Here is a 24880-nt window from a genome sequence, read left to right on the forward strand (position 1 = left end):
ATTATTATGGCTACCTGAAAAGTGGCAGAATTACTCACTACACTCCTAGGGTGCACATGGGAACTTACTGAGACCTTTTTTTTAAAATTGAGGGCTGGTGGGGGATGCTTTTTGCCCGTCCTGCTCAAACTCTTATATTCTTACTGACAAACATCCCTCTTACTGAGAATAGCATGGGTTCCATATATAGAATGACCTCAGAGCAAATGCGTACACCATGGCTGTAAAACATGAAAGCCAATAAAAAAAGTGGAGAATAGCTTTATTGAATCACCATCTCTCTCTTTCAGCTACTTGTAATATTGCTAGGATTAGAGGACTGCAAGACATTAAGTTAACATATCTGTAATACCATTAATACAATGCACTTTCCTTGGTGGATTAAAGGCTAGCATCCATTTTTTAATATGGTAAGAACACTGAAGAATTGAATTATACACGCTAGCCATGATATTCCAAGGAGGAGAAACTATCTGAACTGGGCCATGGAAAAAAAATAACTGTGAATCCAAGTGGACTGTATGCAACAGAGGCACACTACACAGATATAGAACACAAGAACATATAATTATTCCTAGATTGGCAGCTAGACATAAGATCTACTTCCCAGAGAACTCCATTAGACAAAGAAAAGGAGCTACAGTCTGGAGAAGGCAAAACCTCATTCTTGGGCCAAAACACTGGGATAACTGGGCAGCTTTTAGTCTTCCCACCCAATGGCTTCCAAATGCACCTTTGGCTTTCTTTTGGTTGAGCAAATGGCTTAAATATCCATTTATGGGGAAAATAAGCTACTGTGTATCACGGAGAGTGCACTGGATGGTTTAGTTTTAATGAACAAGGGACTGAATTTTGTAGACATGGCATCACCCCTGCTATATAAATATATTACCTTCCATTACAAATGACCTTTTACTAACATGTAAAAGGACATTTGTAATGGCTCCAGTTTGCTTTCTTCTCAACATTAAGGAACACAGCCTAATTACAAAGTCCAGAAAAAAAGTCGTGTGTGCTATGCTTGTGGAGTATTTGCTCCTTCCCTGTACTGATCAGATGTACAGATTCAAATGAAAACATCCTGTGGGGCTATACACAGTCACCAAGACCCAAATGGAAAGAGGATACATCAGTAACACCTGCTGTCATTGGTTCAAGATGCTTGCATCACCTGATGCTTAAGGAGTGGGAAGGAAACAAATTTGCTCTTCCTACCCTCTGGAAAGAATGAATTAGGGAGATGAGGCTAGTCTGAAAAACTAACTGATGATGCTTACTCTCCCCACCCCCCACTCTCTATTCCTCTTTCTCAGGGGAGACCTAAACCTATACAGTAAGCATCTCGGTCACCAGAGGAGTCTTTTGTGAGAGCCACCCCTCCCGGCCCCAGGCCAACAGCAGATGCCTTTTTGGAAAAGGGCTTAGATGGGAAACAATGATGGCTGGGGGAGAAGGAGCCCTGCTTTTGTTATGGAAATGATGGGGACTTTGACAGCAATCAAGGGGAGCAGGTGAAAGACACCAGCTTTGCCCTCCCCCCCCCTCTTCATCAAGAGAAACATGGCAGAGATGGGAGGCCCAGTTCTCATAAGGAGTGGGAGGGGCCATAAGAGGAAAGGGGAGGAGGAAGAAAGAGATCGATTGGTTCTAAACCCCTCATCCCCCTCACGCCTCTCATAGGATGTTTCAGTGTTCTGGATGTAGGGAATATGAAGGGGGACATGATCCAAGTATACAGCTAATACTCGCTACCCCTCTAGAAAGCAGGCTTCACTATCCCATGTTGTGCCACCCCCATTTTGCTGCACTCTTTCAATGTAATGTGTAGCCTGCATAATTAAGTTGTAAACCGCCCAGAGAGTGCTTGAAGCACTACGGGGCGGTATATAAGCAGCACGCTTTGCTTTGCTCAAATCTACCACCCCTTATTATCACCCTAGATGTCACTGAGACACAGACAATAGAAGAGAGGGACTTTTTTTATTGGTAGGGAATGTGTGTGTTTTTTTTTTCAATAAAAGTTTGCCCCTGGACAGCAGATAAAAACAAGACCAAAACAGGCGGTGGGCACCAGTGCAGCAGGCAAGCCAGGCCCAGGCTCTTCCCTCCATATTCTTCCCCTTCATCTCTGGAAAGTCTGTGAATGAGTGGAAATCTGGCCTGGAACAAAAGGCCAGGCAGGAGAAGAAAAGGCCTCGGGCAAGCAGCCGGAGTCGTCTCTCCAGCAGGGCTGAAAAGTAACTGCTCTTCCACGGACAAAGAAGCAACAGTAAAGAGTGGGGGAAAACCTTCCCATAGAAAGATAAAGGCAGCTGGGCAATCCTCGGTGGTGTGTATAAGCAGGGCAGGTGGCACCCTAAGGCTGAAGAAACGGGCGGGTGGGTGAAAGGGGGAAGGGGAGAGGCTCATGTCCCAGTACTTGGCCAGAAAAATGCAAGTATTTCAAAGCTCCAAAGTCCAATGGAGCAGAGCAGCACTAACAGTGGAAAAGGAATGCCACGACCCATGTGGGAAGCCTGAGCGGGTGGGCCATGGGGCAAAATGTGTGCCGAATCCTGCAGTTATTAGCTTGGCTCCACTAGCAACAGCCTGTACACATCTGCAAGAACAAAAAGCCAGACAGAACAATCAGATCAGGGAACAAAGCCGGCACCCACATTGCTTCTTTTCCCAATAGATAAAGAGCAGAGCCAGGATGAAGGGCACTGCTTTCTAAATTTTATCTATTTGTTAAAACTATATTCCAATTCTCCTCCACTGAGGTTAAGATGGGAAACAAGTTTCTCTCCCTCCACTTTATTCTCAGAACAATCCTGTGGGAGAGATTAGGTTGACAACTTGTGTTTTGTGTACTCCCGTCACGCCTCCACAGTGACCATTTTTCCATGCTGAAAAGCACCAAACCTGTAACCTTCCAATCACAGGGTATTTGCTTCGCCTCCTTGATCATTTTTGCCACCTTTTTCTCCACCTCTTCCTGCGCTCCAGTATCTTTTTGCTAGTGAGATTATTAGAACTGTACCATCAGCCATTTTTAAAATAGTTCCCACTGGACTGATATCTGAATCAAGCTATCCACCTGAATGTAATGTGATCCATGCTACACCTGCTTACACTGAGTGTATCGTCTGCCCCTTTAATAACCAATCCTATAGTTCACAGAATGATCCTACTCAAAGAGCTTCTTCCACCCTTCCTGTCCTTGTTGTCTTGGTACTGCTCCCAGCTACTAAGCCTTGTCTTGAGCAAGCACAGGCCTCAGGACGGAACTCACCTGCTCTCAGAGTTCATCGTGATTGAGATCTTTTGGCTCATGGCAGGCTGCTGGGGTGACAAACTCCATCAAATATTCACAGCGGCTTGGCTCTGTTGTGGATGTGACTACTGTCTCCTTGCCACATGAAAGCTTCACCTTGGTGGAAGGAAAAATAAGGACAATGGTTCTTAGGCCACCCTTGGAACTCTTGCACTGAAACCCTTTAAAATGGAGCACACTGGTGGGCAGATCTGGCTTCCAAACAGTCCCCCCCACACCCCTACTGTTTTACAGCATGACCCACCAACATGCCTGGCAAACTCACTCATTTGTGCCCTTTGTTGCTCCAAGGGGCTCAAGGTGGCATGCATGGAATTCTTGCCATTCTGTCCTTGCAACCACTGACTATAACAAAGGAAGCTGAGCATGTGAGCATGTGGGGAAACAACTGGCCCAAAGATACCTACAGAGCTTAATGAAAACATATGAAAATGAATCTCTAATTGTTTCCAAACATCTTGATGGCTCCACATTGACACAGACTGATCAACAGGCCATTTACAACCCAACTGAGCTAAACTAGCACAACGCTGCTCAAAAGCAAAGCATCCTATTTCCCTAAGAATTGCCTCTCCTCACCTACTTCCCTGTAGCAGATTATGCCAGTGCTCAAGTACTAGAGAATGATACAACACTTTGATCATATGAGAATACTTTGCCTGGACTATACCATTTCAAGCTATAGGAAAAATTGCTATCCCCTCCTGGACATATTGGGGGTGGGTGGGTTGGAAGGTTATATGAAAGAGAAAGCTAAACTGAAGCCTTCCCCTTAACATGCTGGCTTTCTGGGTAAAACAAATTCTTCTTGGTGATGAAACAGTCACACCATTCTTGGCTCTTACAAACAGGAAGACATCCAATGTAAGCCCACTTAATATTGCTGTCATCACACAGGAGCTTTTTGATATATTATTTTATTTATGTATTACCTTTATACCCCTCCTTTCCACTAAGAGATAGTACACAAGGCGGCTGACTAACTTCTTAAAAGAATAAAAACAGGTAAAACTACATTTACAGTAGCTAAAAAAATCAGAATTATGTGAACCAATCCCACCGTAAAACCATTAAATTTAACAAAAGGTAAAGGTAAAGGTTCCCCTTGACATTTAGTCAAGTTGTGCCTGACTCTAGGGGGCGGTGCTCATCCCCGTTTCCAAGCTGTAGAGCCAGCGTCTGTCTGAAGACTGGTCACGTGGCCAGCGCAACTAAACATGGAACACCATTACCTTCCCACCATGGCGGTACCTATTTATCTACTTGCATTTTTACATGCTTTCGAACTGCTACATTGGCAGGAGCTGGGACAAGTGACAGGAGCTCACTCCATCATGTGGATGTGATCTTACGACTGCTGGTCTTCTGACCTTGCAGCATAGAGGCTTCTGCGGTTTAACCCACAGTGCCATCACGTCCCTTGAAATCAACAAAGGATACAGTTAAAAACAGAGCAAGCCAGTTAAAATATCATGTGCCAGTTTGTGCTGTTTTTATTCCCTTCTTAAAATGAGAGTACCAAATAATGTCCAGACTAAAGTTTTCCAGAGTAGTAACCTCATCACTTCTTTCAGACAGACAGACAGACTTCCATTTCCTTCCTACCTACTCTACTCAGTACAGCAAAATGATCAGAAGCTTCCAACACCCAAAAGAGATGAGTTAAGAAAGCAAGGCATCTTCTGGCAGAGAAGGCAAATCATTCCACATGCCAGTCACTGGCCCATTCAATTTGAGGGGCAATTTCCCAAAAAATATCAGATCACTTAGAGCAAGGATTTTAAAAAGAACCCTGATTTGTCAGCTCTTGCCAGGGAAAATCCTGGGAGATGACTATTCTGAGGACTGATGGACTCGCCCACTTGGCTGTCATGCCCCTATTTTTCTCAGTGCTCTTTTGATAACAGTTGTCATCCCTGTCACAACCACAAACTTTTACAAAGTATTCCCAATCATTAGACAATGGGACGTGGTACATGCAACATCACCACTGAGCCTGTTTTGTTGAACTGGCATCCCTCCATCACTTGGAATCTGGAGATGCTTTTTCGGTGCTTAAGAGTGCAGAGTTTTGGCCTTACTTTTCCATCTGAACTCTGAACTAGGGGCAGGGTCCTCTGACACGTGTGAGAAGCCGACATGTTTCTCACCACCCACCACTATGCCAAGCTGATTGAAGAGTGTGGAAATGCTACTTGGTGGGATTTCCAGTGCTTAGCATACCCCAGCCAACAAGATCCATGCAGCTTGCTAGCAAACGCTGGGAGTACGGAGTAAAACCACTCTGGGAGTTGTCGCTGAAAAGTATAATGTTCTCAGTCTTTGGCTACTTTCATTTATACGATAAGCCAATGTATCCTGCCAGTCATCCAACCCAGACCATCCAAGAACTCACTGTGGTGGATCGGTTGGGTCCCTGCCAGCAGCCTGTCCCATGCTCGTATTTCATGATGCTGAATTTGTTATCTTCTGGACCAATCCATGAACCCCATGTGCTGGAAAAGAAGCAAGGTAAGTCAGAACACTTGGAACAACTCCAAATGTTGAGTTATGCTGGACTTCAATGGGAGATGACAGAGCCATCCCCCTCCCCACCAGAAACTGTCTTCTTTAGGGCTGGAAAGAGCTCAAGAGCTGTGCCTGTGACTCCATCTCTGTACCAACTGACATCATGTCATGGGAGCTGGTTGTCTTCACTGGGCAAGAAAACAGAGCTACAGTTTTTAAAAACCTTGCACCACACTTATTGGACAGTTCCTTCTCACTTTTCAGCGGAGAAGATATCTTTATCCTGACTAATGTTAAGGGACAAGGTTATTATTCATACCAATAGTAAGAATGCGTAACATTTCAATGATAAGTGCTTAAAATATATTACCCTTGTTCCAATCACATCAACAGGCGTGCAAAGCAGGCCAGTGATCACCATCGCCAAACAGCAATATGAACTTGTGAGTTGAGGGCAGAAGCACTACTAAGGTACTGTCTTCCTGACTCATACTCCACTACACCAACTCTCAGCTCAGTTCAAGAGGCAGGGGGACCTGTGATGACTATGATCAGTATTTGTAGCAGATCCTTGTTCCAGGAATTAAGTAATAGTGGCAGAGCCTCTTACCCAAGGCTGGTCTCCGAGCCGCCATGCTTGGGTTTCTGGGACACTCTGTTAAAGGGACACAGGCGATAAACATATCTGAAAGAGTAAAGACGAGATCCATGAGCTCCTATGTCAACCATTGGTCATTCATTTATAAAGTAGACCTCTGGGCTGGTCCTAAAGTACAAAGGTGCCCAAAACAAAATGTCTCCAGCCAGGACACTATTTTGGACATCAGAGTTGGAAAGAACAGAAAACTTGGCAGGAAAACAACAACCAGGGTCCTGATCTCACCATCCCTTCCGAAACTGTTCTGTTGTCACTCTACCATTTAAAAGCAAGAACATATTCTAAATACAGTATCATGAATGCAGAAGGCAGAAAAGAAAGAAAAAAGGAAAAATCAATAGTTTCTACTGAAACTGGGTTGGAGAAGGTGTAGCTCACTCCAGCTGAGGGGAAACTGCAAGACTGCTGAAGACATAGTCACAGCAGAAAGCTGGCCCAACAAAGCCCACCAGACATTTATTGCAGTCAATGAGCCTTTGTGCACTCAAGCTTTCCACACAGGTATAATGGTAAATACTGCCGTTGTCCTCCCATCCCCGGAATTAAGGAAGCCATCACACTCCTGATGATGAAATGAAACAAGCCAGAGAGTCCTAATTAATGTATACCAGACAGCAATGTGTCATAGGAGAAAAAAACAAAACACCTGGGCTCAAGAGTCCCAGACAGAAGTTCTGGGTTCCAATAGGGCCAGAGGTAGCAGGTCAGCATAGGGATGGAAGCTAGCTTCTATCGGTTATGCTGGAAAATAGCCAACAAGTCCAGAATGCTTAAATCCTTCAGAAAAACAGCCAGCCTCTTTTCTAAAAATAAACTGCTCCACTTGAGAGCCCAAACAGCCAGTTCTGCAAAAGCCAATTCCCTGCCTAGAAAGTGGCAGTCGACTTTGCCTCCTAAAACCGAAATAGGCATTTCTTGCAACCGTTTCATTCCTTCCTTCTAGAGGTCAGAAAATTATGTGCTGAGCCAAATGAGGTGTGCGGCAGAGCACTTTTAACAGCCACGCCAACAAGGGCAACAAGGACAGACTCTGGCAGTAGATGAAGCAAGGGATTCTCAAGGCCTCTGCTCCTTCTGCTACAATCTCTCCAGCCTTTGGAAGGATCTGCTTAGGAAGTAGCGCCTGCCAGAGAGCCAAAGGAGCCGTGGTGGAGCAGATCCCTGAGGGCAAGCGCCGAACTGCCAGGACCACGCAAAAGGCAGAAAAACCTTGACATGTAAAGAGTGAAAGGAGAGTCTGGGAGCAGAGAGCTGAGCTCTCCCCAACATCTTCCATTTACCTCCCTGCCAAGGTGCCCACGAAGGTGCGCGAGCTCACAGTACTGCGCACACCCTGCACAGCGTTCCTCCTCTTCCGAGCACCCACAGCCCCTTGGGTTCTGTTTGCGATGGAACCCCGTGCGGGGGAGGGGGGCAGAGTCATACGTGCGAGAGGGGGAGCCCCCGCCCAGCAAGGCTGAAAGTTAGAGGGAACATAGTTCCCTACCTTCCTCAAGGTAAGTGTAGGGCTCTGCACTCCTTAAAATGTGACCTCTTTTTTTTTTTTTTTTTTTTTGCTCTCAGCTGGAGCCTCCTCTTTTCTCATGGATCGGCTGGCATTGTATTTAGTTTGGTCCTGAAAACATCAGCCAGAAGAGGGTCTGCTGGAAATCTGCAGCTTTGGTGTAATTTTTTTGTAGGGCACGTGGGGATTAAAAAAGGGGGCAGCAAGCAGAGAGGAGTATTATCATGTTCCTTGCATCCTAGGTTCAGGAGAAAAACTTTCCTCTCATATTACATTTGATATGTCTGTTTGCTGCTTCACCGTTCCAAAAAATTGATAGCTCTTAACTAGGAGTGAGGGCGAGAGTAGGACAATCCTCTTTTTCGTTTCATATGGCTGCAAAGGATAATGTCCTAAGTTCTGAACATACCGGCAAACACACACTATAAATATGAGAGAAATCCAAACCATGAGAGTGGAGAAGCACACACACCCTTTCACATCACACACAAGGACGTGCAGTGGTTCAAAGGGGTGAGAGATTTCAATATTCATGCAGGGGTCAACTCGGGGGCCAACAACCTTGGGACTTCAGGGCTGTCATGACAACCACAGGGATGTTTCATAGGCCCAGCACAATCAGCAAACCATACTCTGGACACAGTATTTTATACTGACCAGAAGTGTAATGAACTGGCTTCTCCCCTTACATAACTCTGTTGCAGATGTGGTCAGGTGATTTCTTGGTAAAGGCAGACCGTTGTTTGCTTCTCCTGTGCCTAGTGGGCCCTTTAAGATGATCTGCCCCATCCCCAAGGCTGAAACAAATTTTAAGTATTCCTGAAGGCTCTCGGAGAGTTTTCCACTAGCATGGCTGATGCTGCAAACTTGCAAACTATTTGCAAGTGGCAAATGAGTAGTCACAGTCAGATCCTAAGAGCAAGGTTGCAGAGCCCTATTATGACCATTCTGCAGTGTACTTTCAAGATAAACAATCTGCCACTGCTACCACATTTATCTCCTCCAAATACCCTGACTCCGACCAGGTAGCTACAGGGAAAGAAACACATTTGGCATCTTTATGTCCCCAGAACAGATCCTGAAGCTGAGGCTCCAGTACTTTGGCCATCTCATGAGAAGAAAAGACTCCTTGGAAAAGACCCTGATGCTGAGAAAGTGTGAAGGCAAGAGGAGAAGGGGACGACAGAGGATGAGATGGCTGGACAGTGTCTGCGAAGCAACCAACATGAAATTGACACAACTCCGGGAGGCAGTGGAAGATAGGAGGGCCTGGCGTGCTCTGGTCCATGGGGTCACAAAGAGTCGGGCATGACTAAACGACGATGTCCCCAGAATCAAAGAAGAAAGGTGTGCACAGCTAGAAGCTCAGCATCAGGCACTTTTGCAATGCATGGCCCTGATTTTAAAAAGGATGTTATGGGGCAACTTTGCCCTGCTATATAGCTACTCAGGTGCTGATGCCATGCTGTTTCCTGTCATGCCAACCCCACCATCTGGCAGTGCCATCTCCTGCCCTCTCCCTCTCATGGTTGTTTGAGGGCTCTGAAGTCTAGTCCTCATGGTACAACTATAGGGGTACAGTATGGCCACCCAGGAACCTATGCCATCTCTAAAATGCCAAATGGAGAATGCCAGGATAACAAAACCTTGCCTTTAGTGGCAGTGGCACACTCCATGCAAATACCTGCTGCAGTCAGCTGAACTCAGCTGGTAGTCTGGCCTTCTGGAGAGAGGAGATCATGAGAAAAATATTGGCAGACCCCTAACCTTTAAAGTACATTCTGTGTCACTGTTGGGCCATGTCATTGTTCTCCACACTTAATCATGATCTTATTTTCAGCAGGGGGATTGCTATAAGAGTGTGAAAATCTTGATATGTACCTATCAAGGTTCTACTTGATGACATCTGACTAAGATCTGGCCTTTTGTACAGATATCAGCGCTCCCCCCAAGAAAAATCCAGGAATGCCTCAGAGCAACCTGGATTCTGTTTCAATACAAAGAAGAGGTAGGCAATTAAAACCTTCCTTGAACAAAAGCCGAATGGGGCTGCCTTACTACTAATCCAGGAACCCTGAAGAGTTTGCATGATTCTTTAAGCTTCTCGTTGCCTCCTTAAGCCATCAGTTCCAAATGGATATACTGGTTTGCAAATCCATACCACATCCAAAAAGGAGAGGTTAGCTAAGCTTATAGCTGTGAACTGACTCCATTAAGCCTAAAAGTAGTACATGAATATTTGAATATATATTGATTCTTCAAAGCTACTTGGCTTATTCAGCAACAAAACAGCCAGGGGCCATTTAGGTTCCAACCATCCTATCTGCTGAGGAATGGTCTTGGCCAAACACAGCTTTAATAACTACCGTATTTTTCGCACCATAAGACGCACTTTTCCCCCACAAAACAGGGGGGTGGAAAGTCTGTGCGTCTTATGGAGTGAAGAAAACAGATTATATTTTCCTCTTTTCTTCTCCTAAGAATTGGTGCGTCTTATGGAAAGGTGCATCTTATGGAGCGAAAAATACGGTATATAAGATCCAGTTTAGAACACTGTGAATGCATACTGATTAGCTGTTATTTGTTTGAAATGAGGAACACTTCTTTAAATGTTAGCAGAGAGTCCATCTTACTGCATGCAGATCTACTAACAACAATTTTGAGGGAACCTCAGCAGATATGTGACACAGATTTTTTTTTTTAAAAGAAATTTTGGAGTCTCTCAGGAAGTACTGGACAGCTTCCTTTTTGAACAGGAAGCTAGGCCATGAATATTTCCAGCTAAGGCTTCTCCATTCTGAGTCACATTTAGGTGCTGGTAGTTGTAGTCTTAAAAATCTCAAAAATGATAGAATGATTTCAATACAAATCCAAGGCAGACCTTTCAGCATCACAGTAATCCAATTTATGCACCAACCACCGATGCTGAAGAGGCTGAAATTTACCAATTTAGGCTTCAGAGGTATGTGGACCAAGAACTCCCAGAAGTACAAGCTGGATTTCGAAGGGGCAGAGGAACTAGAGACCAAATTGCTAACATGTGCTGGATTATGGAGAAAGCCAGACAATTCCAGAAAAACATCTACTTCTGCTTCTTGACTACGCAAAAGCCTTTGACTGTGTGAACCACAGCAAACTATGGCAAGTTCTTAAAGAAATGGGAGAGCCTGACCACCTTATCTATCTCCTGAGAAATCTATATGTGGAACAGGAAGCAACAGTTAGAACTGGATATGGAACAACTGATTGGTTCAAAATTGGGAAAGGAGTACAACAAGGCTGTATATTGTCCCCCGGCTTATTTAACTTATATGCAGAATACATCATGCGAAAGGCCGGACTGGAGGAATCCCAAGCCGGAATTAAGACTGCCGGAAGAAATATTAGCAACCTGGGATATGGAGATGATGCCACTCTGATGGCAGAAAGTGAGGAGGAATTGAAGAACCTCTTAATGAGGGTGAAAGAGGAGAGTGCAAAAAATGATCGGAAGCTCAACATCCAAAAAACTAAGATCATGGCCACTGGTCCCATCACCTCCTGGAAATAGAAGGGGAAGATATGGAGGCGGACAGATTTTACTTTCTTCAGCTCCCTGATCACTGCAGATGGAGACAGCAGCCACGAAATTAAAAGACACCTGCTTCTTGGGAGGAAAACGATGACAAACCTAGACAGCACCTTAAAAAGCAGAGACATCACCTTGCCGACAAAGGTCCGCATAATCTAAGGTATGGTTTTTCCAGTAGCGATGTATGGAAGTGAGAGCTGGACCATAAAGAACAAAGAATTTTGGAAACTGAAGTCCAAAACATCTGAATGACACATTTACTAAAACTTAGTTCCAGTAAATCAAAACTGGGACACCAGCTTCTCCCAGGGGCTTCCAGTGCTGATTACAGGGGAGGTATTCTCTCTCAAATGCATCCAACAAGCTTACCAAGAGTTAGCTAACTTATTCCAGAGGGCTTTGCCATGCTACAAAGCAACATAAAATGAGTCCTTAGGAAAATATCAAGTTCCTTCCCAATTAATAATCCTTCTCCACAGTCAAGAAAAATTACACAAAAGGTCAGGATCAGCACAGAACTTTTGCTGCTTGATGCAAAGCAACAAATGGTGCTCCCCACTGGCCCAATTTAAGGTGCACAGTAACCAAGGCTTCGCCAAGTTATTTTGGTGCAGGAGACAGAAAATCTTTTCCTGGCAGTAAAAACCTAATGACAAAACGAATAAGAAACAATTGGTTGCCTTTTGTTGGTACCCAAAGTTAGCGGTCTAAGGCAGACCCCTCACTCTCCTAACGATAGGGCCCAGCCCTTTAAAAGGTCACCAGGTGGCACTGCTGGTGTGAGCCTTTCAATGGAAAGTGTGCTCAAAATGGGTTGAAAAAGACATTCACGCCTCAGAACAACAGTTATAGGGGAGTGTGTGGGGGGTAGATACCTACTCATTAGTGGTGAGTTCATAGCACTGGCCATAGAGGTAAGAATACTCTCCGTGAGGTCCAAAATCGAAGGAGATCTCTTTCTCCAGGCCCCTGGAAATGAAAAAACAAACAAACAAACAAAAACAGAATGGTAAAGACATTCTTATAGAAAACCTTCAAACATGGGGTCGATGGAACATTCTAAGAGGATGATGATTTTTTTAAACCGAATATGCCCAACAGGTATAGAAAGTTATAGAAACAGTGGTGGGCCTAAACAGCAGAAGGAAACACAAAGATTCTTGCCTACTTCCCAATTTGATACTACTTGAGATCACCTCCTCTCCAAAAAGGGGTGGGGAGAGGCAAAAGAGGACCCCTTGCAGCTTTTGTGGAGAAGGGGTCACAACAGAAAAGGTGTACATATAAGGGAAGTTAACGGGTGCAAAGAACAAGGCGAAAGAGCTGCAGCAATCACAGAAATCCATAGGAGAATGCATGTGCCCTAAAAAGAGATTCAAGGCAAGCAGGGGGGTTTGTAAACTGCCCAGAATAGTGTGTACGCACCAATACGATGGTATATACACCAAATCAAAATCAGTCAATAAATACGCCAGCAAGCAAGCAAGCCAATAAGCAAGCTTGTACAGACTAACTTGGCTACTTCTTTGAAAAGCAGTGTTATTCACTTTACTCTGCTAGGCTCCTCACAAATTACCCCACCTGACCAAAATTACAAGAAGTCTTAATTGGCTTATGGTAAGCCAGGCCAACAGACCAGAACTATCTAAAAAGAGCTCTCTAAACTTTGTGGGTTATGATCAGGTACTGTTGCTCCTCCTCAGCTGCTAATGATGTGGAGTTTTTCAAGAAAAAGTCTGGCCACCAGCAGCCTCTTTACTTTGGCCAGGGCTCAAACATTAGCCTGGCACCAACCCCTCCCCGGCCCCCAGGCATCACTCGTGGGCAGCAGGTCTAATCTATGTTTGGGGTCAATGCCCTTCACCCAACTCTTTGTTAAGTGGCAGCCTTTGTTTCTTGCCCTTATTATCTGGCTGCAAGTCCCAGAGGATCCCACAGAGCAGCAGAGGGACTTGATGGGGAGACTGGATCCATGGTTACAGGAGTGGCCTATCACCAAGGCTACTCCTAATTGCCGGGTTCTCTCCTGTGGCACACTGAGAGATGCAAAAGCTCTTTGTTTAATAAAGGGCCTTCCTTTAGCAGCCACTTTGACCCAGTCAGATCAAAATAGCTTTCAGGAAGAAGGACACCCCGCCCCCCCCGGTCCTGCTGTCTCTGCTTCATTGTGCCACCAACTCTGTTCTCCATCATCTGGAGGATCCACACCCATCCTCCTCACCCTTTCCCTTTGCACACCAGATGTCCAAACCTACAGCCTTTGCATGCCCTGGAGGTGTTTATTCAGTCCCCAACCTATGAGAAATTAACAGCAGCCGCCTACAATGGCAAGAATGTCACAAGGAAAGAGATGGGCAAGGACAGCCAGCCATGCCAAGCCCTTTGAAGAAAAGGTGGATGGCAGCTCTGAACCAAGGGGCTGACTACAGAGAGAAAGGGAAGGGATGCCCCTCGATATCGGAGGAGAAAAACACAGAAACGCTTTGAAAAACGACACCAACAAAACAGGTCTCAGCTGCTACTCCAGCCTTCCATTAGCCATTTACTTCACTAACACCGCCTCTCCTCCACTCCCACCCCTAAAAGCCTTCCTAATGGGCCAAGCCAGAGATCTCCCTGGGGTGGGGAGGGGCAATTTGTGTTGAAACCACAGCCGAGGTCCGTCTGGGTGGGAATCACCTCATATGGAGACAATTTTGAAGAAGGGCTTCAATTAAGGCTCTTGTTTTGCACCTGCTGTTTTAGGGTTTTGCTCTCCCAAAGGTGGTAAAACATGCATCTTGGCACCACTTCAAAAGGCTTGTGCGGTGGGGAATGGCTTGCACGACTACAAACTCCATCAGAACTCTCTCCCAGAGCTAGCCCTTCTCCCCGAGTATTAAAAATCAGCAAATCAGGGACTGAGGGTCTACCTAACTTACTTTCCCCATTCAGGGAAGGGGCGTAATTTGGTGAGAATTACTGAAGAACAGTCAGCTATGTGAGTGCCCTTATCTGAAGTGACGAAGCCATCTCGCAAAGTCTTAATGGATCTAGTTTACACTTAGTGCTCCAGTCAGAACAAATCTGATCAATCATTTTTCTTACATAAATATCCAAGAGTCTCGTGGTACATTTAAGGCCAACACATTCACTATGGCATCAGCTTTCATGGATGAAATATCACTGTCAGCAAATGAGGCTTTGTTGACAGAGTTGCAATTTGTGTGTATCTGCAAAAGTTTTCCAGAGAAATATGTTCCAAAGACACAGGAACACGGAGAGTGAGACAATGCTAGATATGTCCTGTGTAGAAATGAGAAGTTGCTACAGAAACGCAGCCCAAGCTCATTTCTAGAGGCAACACTCACAACCACCCCTGGCCTGCTATTCCGACCCAACTATGCTACAAAAATTGCTGAGCTACCTTTCATAGAGGTAGAAATGTTGGGCTTCCAGAATGCAATGCTTTGATCTAGGCCTCTGTATACAATGCACTTTGCAAAGCTGCCAAAACTGGTGGAGAAGAAAGATTATATATATTTTTGGTGGTTGAACTTGTTTATTCAACTTCCAGAATAAAAGGTTTTTTTAAAAACTAAGTAATCAGAGATCTGCAATGGCACAGACAACAGAATACTACAAGAAGATTTATGAAAGAGAAGCTCCCCATGGTAGAGGGAGATGAAAATAATATTCCAGATGCATTCTAACAACTGCTTTATAGCTGGTTTCCTGGTTTCACATTTCCCCAGTGACATTTCAGTGTTAAGACTTATTTAAAATATACCCCTCTCCCAGGGGATCCTTTGTGAGAATCAAAGGTTCAACAGACAAAAGAAAACTGCTCACAGACTTTTGTATTTGGTGGTGGTGGGGATAGTTGTTGATCTGACAAATCTCTCAATTCACCTGCAAGTGTGTAAAGCCATTTTCACGATGCAGCAGAAGAATGAACAAGGTAATGATTAAGAGCAGATTCAGAATACTTGCAGAATAAATATACCACCAAAAGGGCCATGGTTGTTCCATCATGTCACAAAGGTTTAAACTGAGGGAACAGACAAAACAACCAGGCTCCATTTAGGGCAACACATATATTTGCCATTGTGAATCTCCAGCCTTTCCACTGAGAATAGGGCACAAATCAGTAAAGTGTGCCATCCCCCAACAGCTAAATGAAGTGCCGGTCACCAAGGTCAGCCAAGCTAAGCATGCAGAGCTCTCCCACCTGCTCTCTGCATCAGCCCTCCTAGCCTAAGAGCTCAGGAGTAGTGTGATTACAGCAATAATTATGTATGCAATCAATAGGAGACAGCTTGAAATTATTTTTGCCTTCTCTGCTTCTCCCCTCCCCCAACTCAGGACTGAAAGAGAGAAGAGAGAAAAAGATGTAATTTGAATGGCAAGTGGCATCAGAGCGATGCCCAAGCCCCCAAAGCAGATCCGCACTGCGTATTCTTCTCCTCTTTATCGGAAAATCAGAAACTAGCATCCAAGTTGAGATACGCCAAGGTAGCAAGAAGCAATGACAGAAACGGCCAGGAATGGAGGATTTTAGAAACCAGTGCTTCTGACCCTTCATCAGGGAAAGCTGCCTTGTGACCCTCAGCAGAATTCACAACAAATCTTAAGTACATGGGTCCTTGAAGTATCCATTATGCTTTACTCCCATAAATAAAATGATAGAAGAGGGAGCAAAAATGGCATCGTCTTCTAATTTGAGCATTGTTTGGCTGGGTGGAGGTGACAATGGCAATGCAAGGCAGGAGGGCTACATGGCTTAGACCCATGACACTGAAATTAGTCCTGGAAAGATCCTTATAGTTCCTTAGAAAACACAAGGGTGCCATTTATCCAGATCACTTTCCTGTGTAAGAAATGAGTGAACAGCTGGCCAGGGACACTATTGTTTGAAACCAAAGGAGAAGAGCGTGAGAGAGGCAAAAAGGGTCATGTCAGGAAGAAAAAGGTATTGCAGGACCGAAAGAGAAATTATTTAAGGTTTAGGAGAAATTGGCAAAAAGTGTGGGTCACTTTCTTCATCATCATCTGCCCAAAATGTAGGTTTGTTGTACAGTCATCTCCTCCCCCCCCGACCCCAGTAATGTAAGGCAAGGCTGAAAAGCAACATCAAATATTCATTAACTAAGGGTGGATGAGACCAATGACTTCACTTGCTTCCCTAAACAGGATAATGCACTCAGGCTGATATTCATCTTGATGTGTCACATATACACACAGAGAGATATGCACACATACAGGGATATATATGAGGAGGGAGAATAAGCTGGGATGGCATACTTGGCCTAGACTCTAGGAAGCATACCGTGCAGAAAGATATTTTGGAAAGATTCTGTTCCATTCCTTGAATGGAAAGAAACAGAGAAGCCCGATTCTGGCACAAGGGTTTGATAGAAAAGCTGCACCTGGAACCTGGACAGGAATGCCATGAAATCAGGTGACCTGGACATACACCCTGACATCATCTGGTCCACAGAAGGTGTTTCCCCATTCTTGCTCAGCTGTGAAAGTAACCTGGGGGCAACCCCCCACAACCATCTCCCTTGCTAAGCCAATAAGGCATATTTGAGGACAATTGCTTGAGAATGGGACATATATAGTAGAGTAGATGTACCGTAGTCTAGAGGGGCAGGGTAAAAAATCAAATAAATAAATAAATAAGTAAATAAGTAAGTAAATAAATAAATAAATAAATATACACAAGATGCAAGGAATGTTGTTTATGCTTTGTCCACGAGCAAAAGGTTTGTAATTTCAAGTTTAATCATCATTCTGTCCTTGCAAGAAGAAAAAGGATTTGAAGATGCTTCAGACACCTCAGTTTTTGAAAGCATGTTGTGTAAATGCCCGCTGACCAGTTCCAGCAGCATATCAACTGATGTTTCCCCAGGGTTGACGAGTTCAGATATACAGTGGTGCCTTGACTTACGAACGTCCCGACATACCACAATTTCGAGTTATAACCAAAAAAGGCAGGGAAAAAGGTGGGGAATTCAAATTGCTAACCATTGGAAGAGGCTGGTTCTTTGTAGCGCTTTTGCCCAAATGGTTAGAGTGAGTGCAATTGGAGGAGGCTTTGGACTGCCTGGTAAAGTAAGGTGCTGCTTTCTGCTTTTTAAAAATGGTTCTGGGTAGGTTTTGCAGTGTAGTTTTGGGCTGGGTGGTGGGATTATGTTTCTATGCTGTGATGGGTCTTGTGGGGCTTGTTTGCTTTTTGGGGGTTTCCCCCCATTTCCAATGGGTCTTAGGGGGATTGTTTGCGTTTTGGGTTCCATTTCCAATGGGTCTTGGGGGGTTTGTTTGCTTTTTGGTTTTCTCCCATTTCCGATTGGTCTTGGAGGGTTTGCTTTTTGGGTCCCCCCCATTTCCGATGGGTCTTGCACGGTTTGCTTGCTCTCTGCTTTGCTTTTTTTTTTCATTTCTGATGGGTCTTGTACAGTTTGCTTGTTTTCTGCTTTGCTTTTTTGCATTTCTGATGAGTCTTGCACAGTTTGCCTGCTTTCTGCTTTACTTTTTTGCATATCAAATGGGTCTTGCACAGTTTGCTTGCTTTCTGCTTTGCTTTTTTGCATTTCCAATGGGTCTTGCATGGTTTGCTTGCTTTTCTTCCCCCCCCCCTTCAGCCAGAACAGATTAAAAGCATTTCCAATGGGTCTTGTCTTGCAGTTTGTTTGGTTTTTTTGTGTGTGATTTTTTTTTCTTCGGCCGGAACAGACTAATTGCATTTCAATGCATTCCTACGGGAAACAGTGCTTCAACTTACGACCATCTTCAGGAACTGATGAAGTTTGTAAGTCAATGCACCACTGTACCGGTAGGCCCTACTGATTTTGTTACCCCTCTTTCTGCTGGTATGAGACACAGTGGATGAAGCTGGGAAGTGATGGTACAGTGAGTGAGAGATTCATGTGTTTCCAATGCTGGGGAGAGAAGGTCCTGGATGCTATTATTGGTAAGTTTCTCCCATCACATAATGGCCCTTATCCAAGGGTTCCAATGGAGGCTTTCCTTGTGCTCTGTCTCTATGCAACTGGTATGAGAGACTGGAAGACATTCATCATTTCCTTTTTTGTTCCAGCTCCTATAATTGTGTCACTTGCCATACAGACTGGCCTTGAGCATGCTGTCTATTTGAAAACAGGTCCAATACGTTACTGCATTTACCAATACCTTACAGCCATTTCAGTATTTCCAATGATTTCTTGCCATTCTTTACCTCACTGACAATCTCAGTGACTCAATTCACAGCATGTAGGAACATCAATAGATCCTCTTTAAATATATATTAAATGCACTGTATAGCAACTGGCTCCAACACCTACAGGTAGCACTACCAAGTTTGGCTTATCCGTTTTAAAACATGTGAGAGAAACTGGTACTAAAAACACACATGCCCAATGGATAGTTCTGAAGCATGGCAAAGGGGTTGTGGGTAAAAAAAATGAAACCATGCCAGGGGTACAAACAAATAAGGACAAGGTGCAAGGAGGAAATGCTTCTTCCCCTATATGGAAACCTAGCACAGCACAGAGAAGTTGGGTCTTATAGTCTAGAACCATACCTGATAGATTCTTCCATTTCTTTCAGTGACTTCTCTGCTTCTTCAAATTGCTCCCTGGCTTTCTGAGCAGCTGGAAGAGACATAGGGAAATCAATCTGGCTAAAAATAGAAACAAAAATGACAATTCACACTAAATGTATCTGCAGAGCTTCCTTCTACACAGCAGAAGCCCAGCAAAGTCATAGACTCAAGTGTGAAATGGTAAGAGAGTGACCAACCCCATAAGGCTACAGGGCACAAGAAGTTGGGAATGAAGACTATGAAGCACCACTGTAAGAATCTGCAAAAATAAATATAAGACTATTAAAACCCCTAATCCAAATGACCATATCCACTTTCCGTTCTTTCTTTTGATTTCATTATTCTTGAGCTAAGAAAAAGCATTTCTTGACATTAAAAGCAGTTTGACCTTGTACCCAGTCCTGCAAGGAAGAGTGTTATTCATCACATTTCACAGCACAAACCCGAGGCTGAAAACACAGCTTAACCACCTCTCCTAGCAAGTAAGTGCCACTGTGCTGCACCCCTTTGGGAAGTCCTTCTTCTCTTCATCTACAGCAGACTTTTCTAACTGGGTGCTCAGATTATAGTTCACATCAGTCCCAGGAAGCACAGTCAACTATGAAACATGATCACGCCCTTAGCCCAAAATATCAAATGGTCACCTGGTTGGGGAAGACTGACCTAGAGCATGTGGAAAGAGAAATTTTGTTTGCTTGTGTTCCACAAAGAGAATTCATATTTCGCTTTAGAGACTAGAAGCTGCTTTTAAGTGTTTAAAGGTAAAGACAACAAGAGAGGAAAAGACCGAGCAAAGAAGAGCAATTCCCTCTCTTCACAATACTGGGCCTTATTCAAAGGAGGCTGTGGGGTAGGCAAGGGGAGAAACAAGAAACAATGCCTCTGCTGCTGAATATTGGCTTATTAATGGCTATCTAGAGCAGTGGTTCTTAACCTTTTTGAAAGAAACGCCCCCTTGAGCCATTGAGGAAGTTATCATCGCCCCCCTCCCCACGGTGATGATATCTTATTTGTTTGTTTGTTTTTTTGTTTGTTTTTTTTGTTTGTTTGTTTAAGACACTTAAATCCAATGACCCCTGAAAACAAAATTCAATTCCAAGAAAATGAAATGCCCCCCAAAAAGTAACATTTAATGATTTAGTTGCAAGCGAATTTTAAGACTCAAAAAGAAATATTAAAAGGGCATAAAAACAAACCGCAATGCAGGAACTAAAAATTTCAAGACGAAAACTCTGAAACTAAATTAAGATTGGAGGAAAATATATATTCATGCACACTGTAAAAAGGCTGCAGCCATCTTCACAGGTTTGGTTTGCTCCAGCGCCCCCCTACCGCCCCCTTCTGCTCCAGCGCCCCCTTGCTGCCCCTTTTCGTTCTACCGCCCCCCTGAAAAATAAAATCGCCCCCTGGGGGGCATTATCGCCCACGTTAAGAACCACTGATCTAGAGGGACCACTTCCTTCTGACTCTGGTCCAAGAGCCATCCACTGGCCAATCTCCATCCTCCCAGGATGCTTAGGAGCACCATAGTGGATGCCGCTTGCCAATGCCTTCGGCAGAGAGGAGAATGAGGCTAGGGAGCAGAAGCAAATGGGTCAGAGCTTTCCAAGCCAGGACACAGAAGAATCTGTGGTTGTGTGTTCTTTGTTCTAGTCTTACAAAGTTACCACTCAACAGTATTATTAACCTTCAAGTACTGATGTCAGAGGGATGTGGTGGCACTCTGGGTTAAACCGCAGAAGCCTCTGTGTTGCAAGGTCAGAAGACCAGCAGTCGTAAGATCGAATCCACGCAACTGAGTGAGCTCCTGTGACTTGTCCCAGCTCCTGCCAACCTAGCGGTTCGAAAGCATGCAAATGAGAGTAGATAAATAGGTACCACCATGCTGGTAATGGTGTTCCGTGTCTAGTTGCGCTGGCCATGTGACCATGAAAACTGTCTTCGGACAAACGCTGGCTCTATGACTTGGAAACGGAGATGAGCAAAGCGCCGTAGAGTCAGACATGACTGGACTAAATGTCAAGGGGAACCTTTACCAATGTCTACCTAGTCTGTCTCTTCTCTCTCACCTTCTCTTTGTTCAAAGGGAGGGCTTTTTTCTTTTTCTTTTGGTAAACAAGAATAAACTAAGCAGCACAAAAATACAACCTGTGAAGAGTCAAGTAAAACCAAGTAAAACGGCTGAAGTAAAAGGCTGCAGAATTTTTTTTAGAAAGAGTTTGCCTGATGCCAAGTGGTGTGTCTGTGTGTGAGACAGACAGACAGACAGACAGACAGACAGACAGACAGACAGACAGACAGACAGACAGACACAGGGCCAAAGATGAGTTTGTGGAACGGAAAATACAAATATAGTTTACCAATCCTTGGTTGAAAAGCAACGGTGGCTTGTCACATCCTTCACTTGTCCTGTAATCTCTTTAGCAAGACATGGGGCAAAGCTGGCCCAGTGTTCTCCAACGAGCACCTCTGTTAAGGATCTGGTTGTGCTGAATGCAAAGTTTCCTTGGCTCAACTAAAGAGACAACTACATGGACTTCAGCCAGTAGTGTGGCCACATATGAGGTGACTTCAGGGGATACGGCACCACCCCTATCATCCTTCAGGGGTGATAGGACTTGGTATGGTGAAAGTAGGGGGGAGAGGGGAGAAATCCATTCCTTCCTATGACAATGATTCCTTATTGTGGCCCTTTCTTTTACATGCTGTCAAGTCGACTGCAACTCATGGCAACCTCTTCCAGGGTTTTGTAGGGCCACAGTAAGAAGTGGTTTCCCAGGCCCTTCTTTGGGGAGGACATGAGTGTGTGCTTGCCTCTGGCTGGCTTTTCTCCTAGAGGTATGGTGGTGAGTCAGCCTCCTGACCTTTGGCTCTGTAAGCTGGGTGCTCTGACTCACACAGCTAGCCAGCCTGCTATCCTGGTCTCGACCATGACAACTGTGTCCTGTCAGTGGTGGTTTGTACTTAAAATGCAACCTTGTGACCTGGAGATCCCAAAAGGATAACAAACTGACAGAAAGGGTCTGAGAGAGGTCGAATATAAATTCTGCATGCTGATTTGAAAGACAGTAATTCCTTGAAGGTGCATTTCTCAGTTTTCTGCAGGTTCCAATTACGATGACAGTGTTCTCCCTGATGCAATCTCTTAAATGCTCTCATCCTTGTGTTTACCTCTCTTAACACAGGTCTTTGTTAAATGGGGACCCACTAAATTTGCTTCTGTCTAACAAGTATCGGAGATTTATTTTTATATATTGAGGGGGAAAATGCATCAAAGTGAAATACTGCTGACTACGGCTGTATTACTTTGTGCACCTAACAGCATCAACATGGCTCTCGTTTTGGAAAAAAAATGTTGTTTTCTTTCTCTAATGGGAAAAGGGCTTGGTGGAGTTGAATCCCTAACATGTGGCTAAGTTTTGCACTTGACCGCTTTACTATTATTTTTTCTAACTTTTCGGTTTGCAATAAAATACTTCGAACCACCACAGAAATTGCTTAGTCTTTCAACGTCTTGAATAGCTGCGTATCAGATTTGGGATAATGTGGATCATGTAATGATATGGCTTTTTGGAAGAACTCATCAAACATAATGTGAATCCAGGATACATCATCACCCTCTGCTGGGTGTCAAGGGAAGCAGCAGGGTAAGCAATCTTCATTTGGCTGTTAGCTAGTGAGTAAGAGGTAGCGAAGTCTCTCTAGTGCCAGACTTCAGAAGAAGTGAGACAGAACTCAGGGACTCATGACACAAGACCTGGAATGGTATAATGGGATCAGGGACAGAGATGACAGTCTGTTGAGCTCCAGTACAAAATCCAGATGATGGGGCCAAACTTTCAAGGTAGCAGACTGCAGGACTTCAGCACAGGGCAACAAAAAGGAACATGTCATTCCAATGAAGGTCTAGAGACACAAACAAAGGCCTATGGGGGTAACGACTGCAATAGCAGTAGGAGGCACCCCTGGAAGAAAGAGGAAGGGACTATTAGACCCATGGCATGGGAGATATAAAGGCTGTCTTGCTGCTAGAGGAGGAGGAGGGAGGTGAGAGGAAGAGAAGGAAGCCCCTGGACAAGTAGGAAAAATATGAGAAGCTGAATCAAGTGAAAAAGGATTAAAGTCAAGCAGCCTCAGAAGGGGGAAAGGGTGACTATCTAGAGGGACAGGTAGGGTCTGGGAGAAAGGAAGCAGATGTGAGAAGAGAAACACAGGCAGAAGATGATGTATGAGAAGAAGAATGAGATGATGACCGGGAGAACTGGTCATGGACTTATTGGGCAGAAGATTTCCCTGTCTGAAGAGCCAGAACCTCCAGGAGACTGCAACTATATTTATAAAGATGATCCTTGGAAGGGATATTAGTTTAATTGAAGGTCCCCAAGGGAGGAGAGAAATACAAAAACTCTGGGGCTCCTATAGTCCTTCATATTGGAGGGAGAGAGATCTGAAGAGGGAAGGAAGATGGGAAAACCAGGTCTTGCCCCAAGTCAACACAGGTGAAAGAAGGGAAGAAAGCGGAGACATCAAACCCCAGGAAATGAGATTAGTCTGGTACTCAGTCAGAAGTCTGTCTTTCTAGCTGTTCCACCTTGTGGACATACTGTCCCCCTCCTCGTATGAGCAGGTAGAAGAGAAGGTAATTCAAGCCTCAGAATTTTTCCAACTTTTACTTCCCAAGGACCGGTGGAGGGAACCAAACGCTTTACAGATATGGGATTTCTCCTGTGAAACAAACAGGGGGATAAGAGAGTGTGTTGAAAGTGATAAGTGACAGTGTCAGTGGTGATAAGTGGCACAAAAACAAGTGGACTGAGTTTAAACTCTGTTGTAGTTCCTTCCTTCCTTGGTTTAATAAACCCTATTTCATTTTAACCTATTTGACTGACATGTATTTATTCTGAAATAGAGGAGGCTCACATACTACCGGGTGGGGTGGAGGGTTAAAAATGGAAATACTGAAACTTTTGAAGAATAAAAAACATACAGGAGACCAGAACAATGACATCAATTTCTTTCCTAAACATATCATCTTTCTCTACAATAAGGTTCACATAAAGGTTCAAATAAAGGTAGTATAATGATGGGCATGTTACACTTACAAGTAGAGATGGGGGTATTTGTATACGTATACGATATCCCCGCGCAGGTGGAGATAATGAGGGTCCAGCCCCATAGGGCTGGATGGTCCACTCACCGATGCGCTAATGCCGCGGGGTCTGTGCTCCCTTCCTATCATGCCGGAGATCGCGATTGCCAAGCCACTCCTGGCAGGAGGCGGGACGACAAGCCTCTCTGCCAGGTCGAAGAGTGGAACTGGTGATCGCGATCTCATTCACGATAGGAAGGGAGCACAGACCCCGCAGCATTAGAACATTGGTGAGTGCAGCATTAGTGCATCATTATCTCCACCTATGCTAGGGTATTCGTAGTCATATGCTAATACCCACATCTCTACTTACAAGCAGTAGACTTTATAGTTAAGCAGATATTAACAAATTGTCCAGGATGTTTAAGATGAAGTTTACCCACATGAGCCCCTTTCTCTGTGTGTGGCAGAAAGGAGGTTTAAATTTAACAATTAAACACCAGACTGAACAATATGATCCGTAGGGGCACTTTTCAGTAATAGGACTGCAGCACTTAACTGAATGTTTGTGTAGATTAAACAACTGAAAATCTTTTGATGAATGAAAGACACCTTCAATTAACTGGCTGGGAATCTAGGTATCATTTTA

The 24880-nt window shown here is 44.4% G+C and overlaps 1 protein-coding gene across 1 annotated transcript in view; it reads right to left on the minus strand.

Moving 5' to 3' along the window:
* Positions 1–1961: 1961 nt before the first annotated feature.
* Positions 1962–24880, minus strand: part of PRKCSH (PRKCSH beta subunit of glucosidase II) — a 60404-nt gene continuing 37485 nt past the window's right edge. Inside the window, exons 13-18 of the mRNA XM_020791674.3 lie at positions 19122–19191; positions 12437–12526; positions 6435–6509; positions 5712–5811; positions 3275–3412; positions 1962–2599 (exon numbers count right to left, since the gene is read on the minus strand). Coding sequence (XP_020647333.3) covers positions 3281–3412; positions 5712–5811; positions 6435–6509; positions 12437–12526; positions 19122–19191 — 467 coding nt within the window. The 3' untranslated portion in view covers positions 1962–2599; positions 3275–3280. The remainder of the gene's footprint in view (positions 2600–3274; positions 3413–5711; positions 5812–6434; positions 6510–12436; positions 12527–19121; positions 19192–24880) is intronic.

The sequence above is a fragment of the Pogona vitticeps genome, chromosome 2, assembly GCF_051106095.1.
Source record: "Pogona vitticeps strain Pit_001003342236 chromosome 2, PviZW2.1, whole genome shotgun sequence".
Classification (NCBI taxonomy): Eukaryota; Metazoa; Chordata; class Lepidosauria; order Squamata; family Agamidae; genus Pogona; species Pogona vitticeps.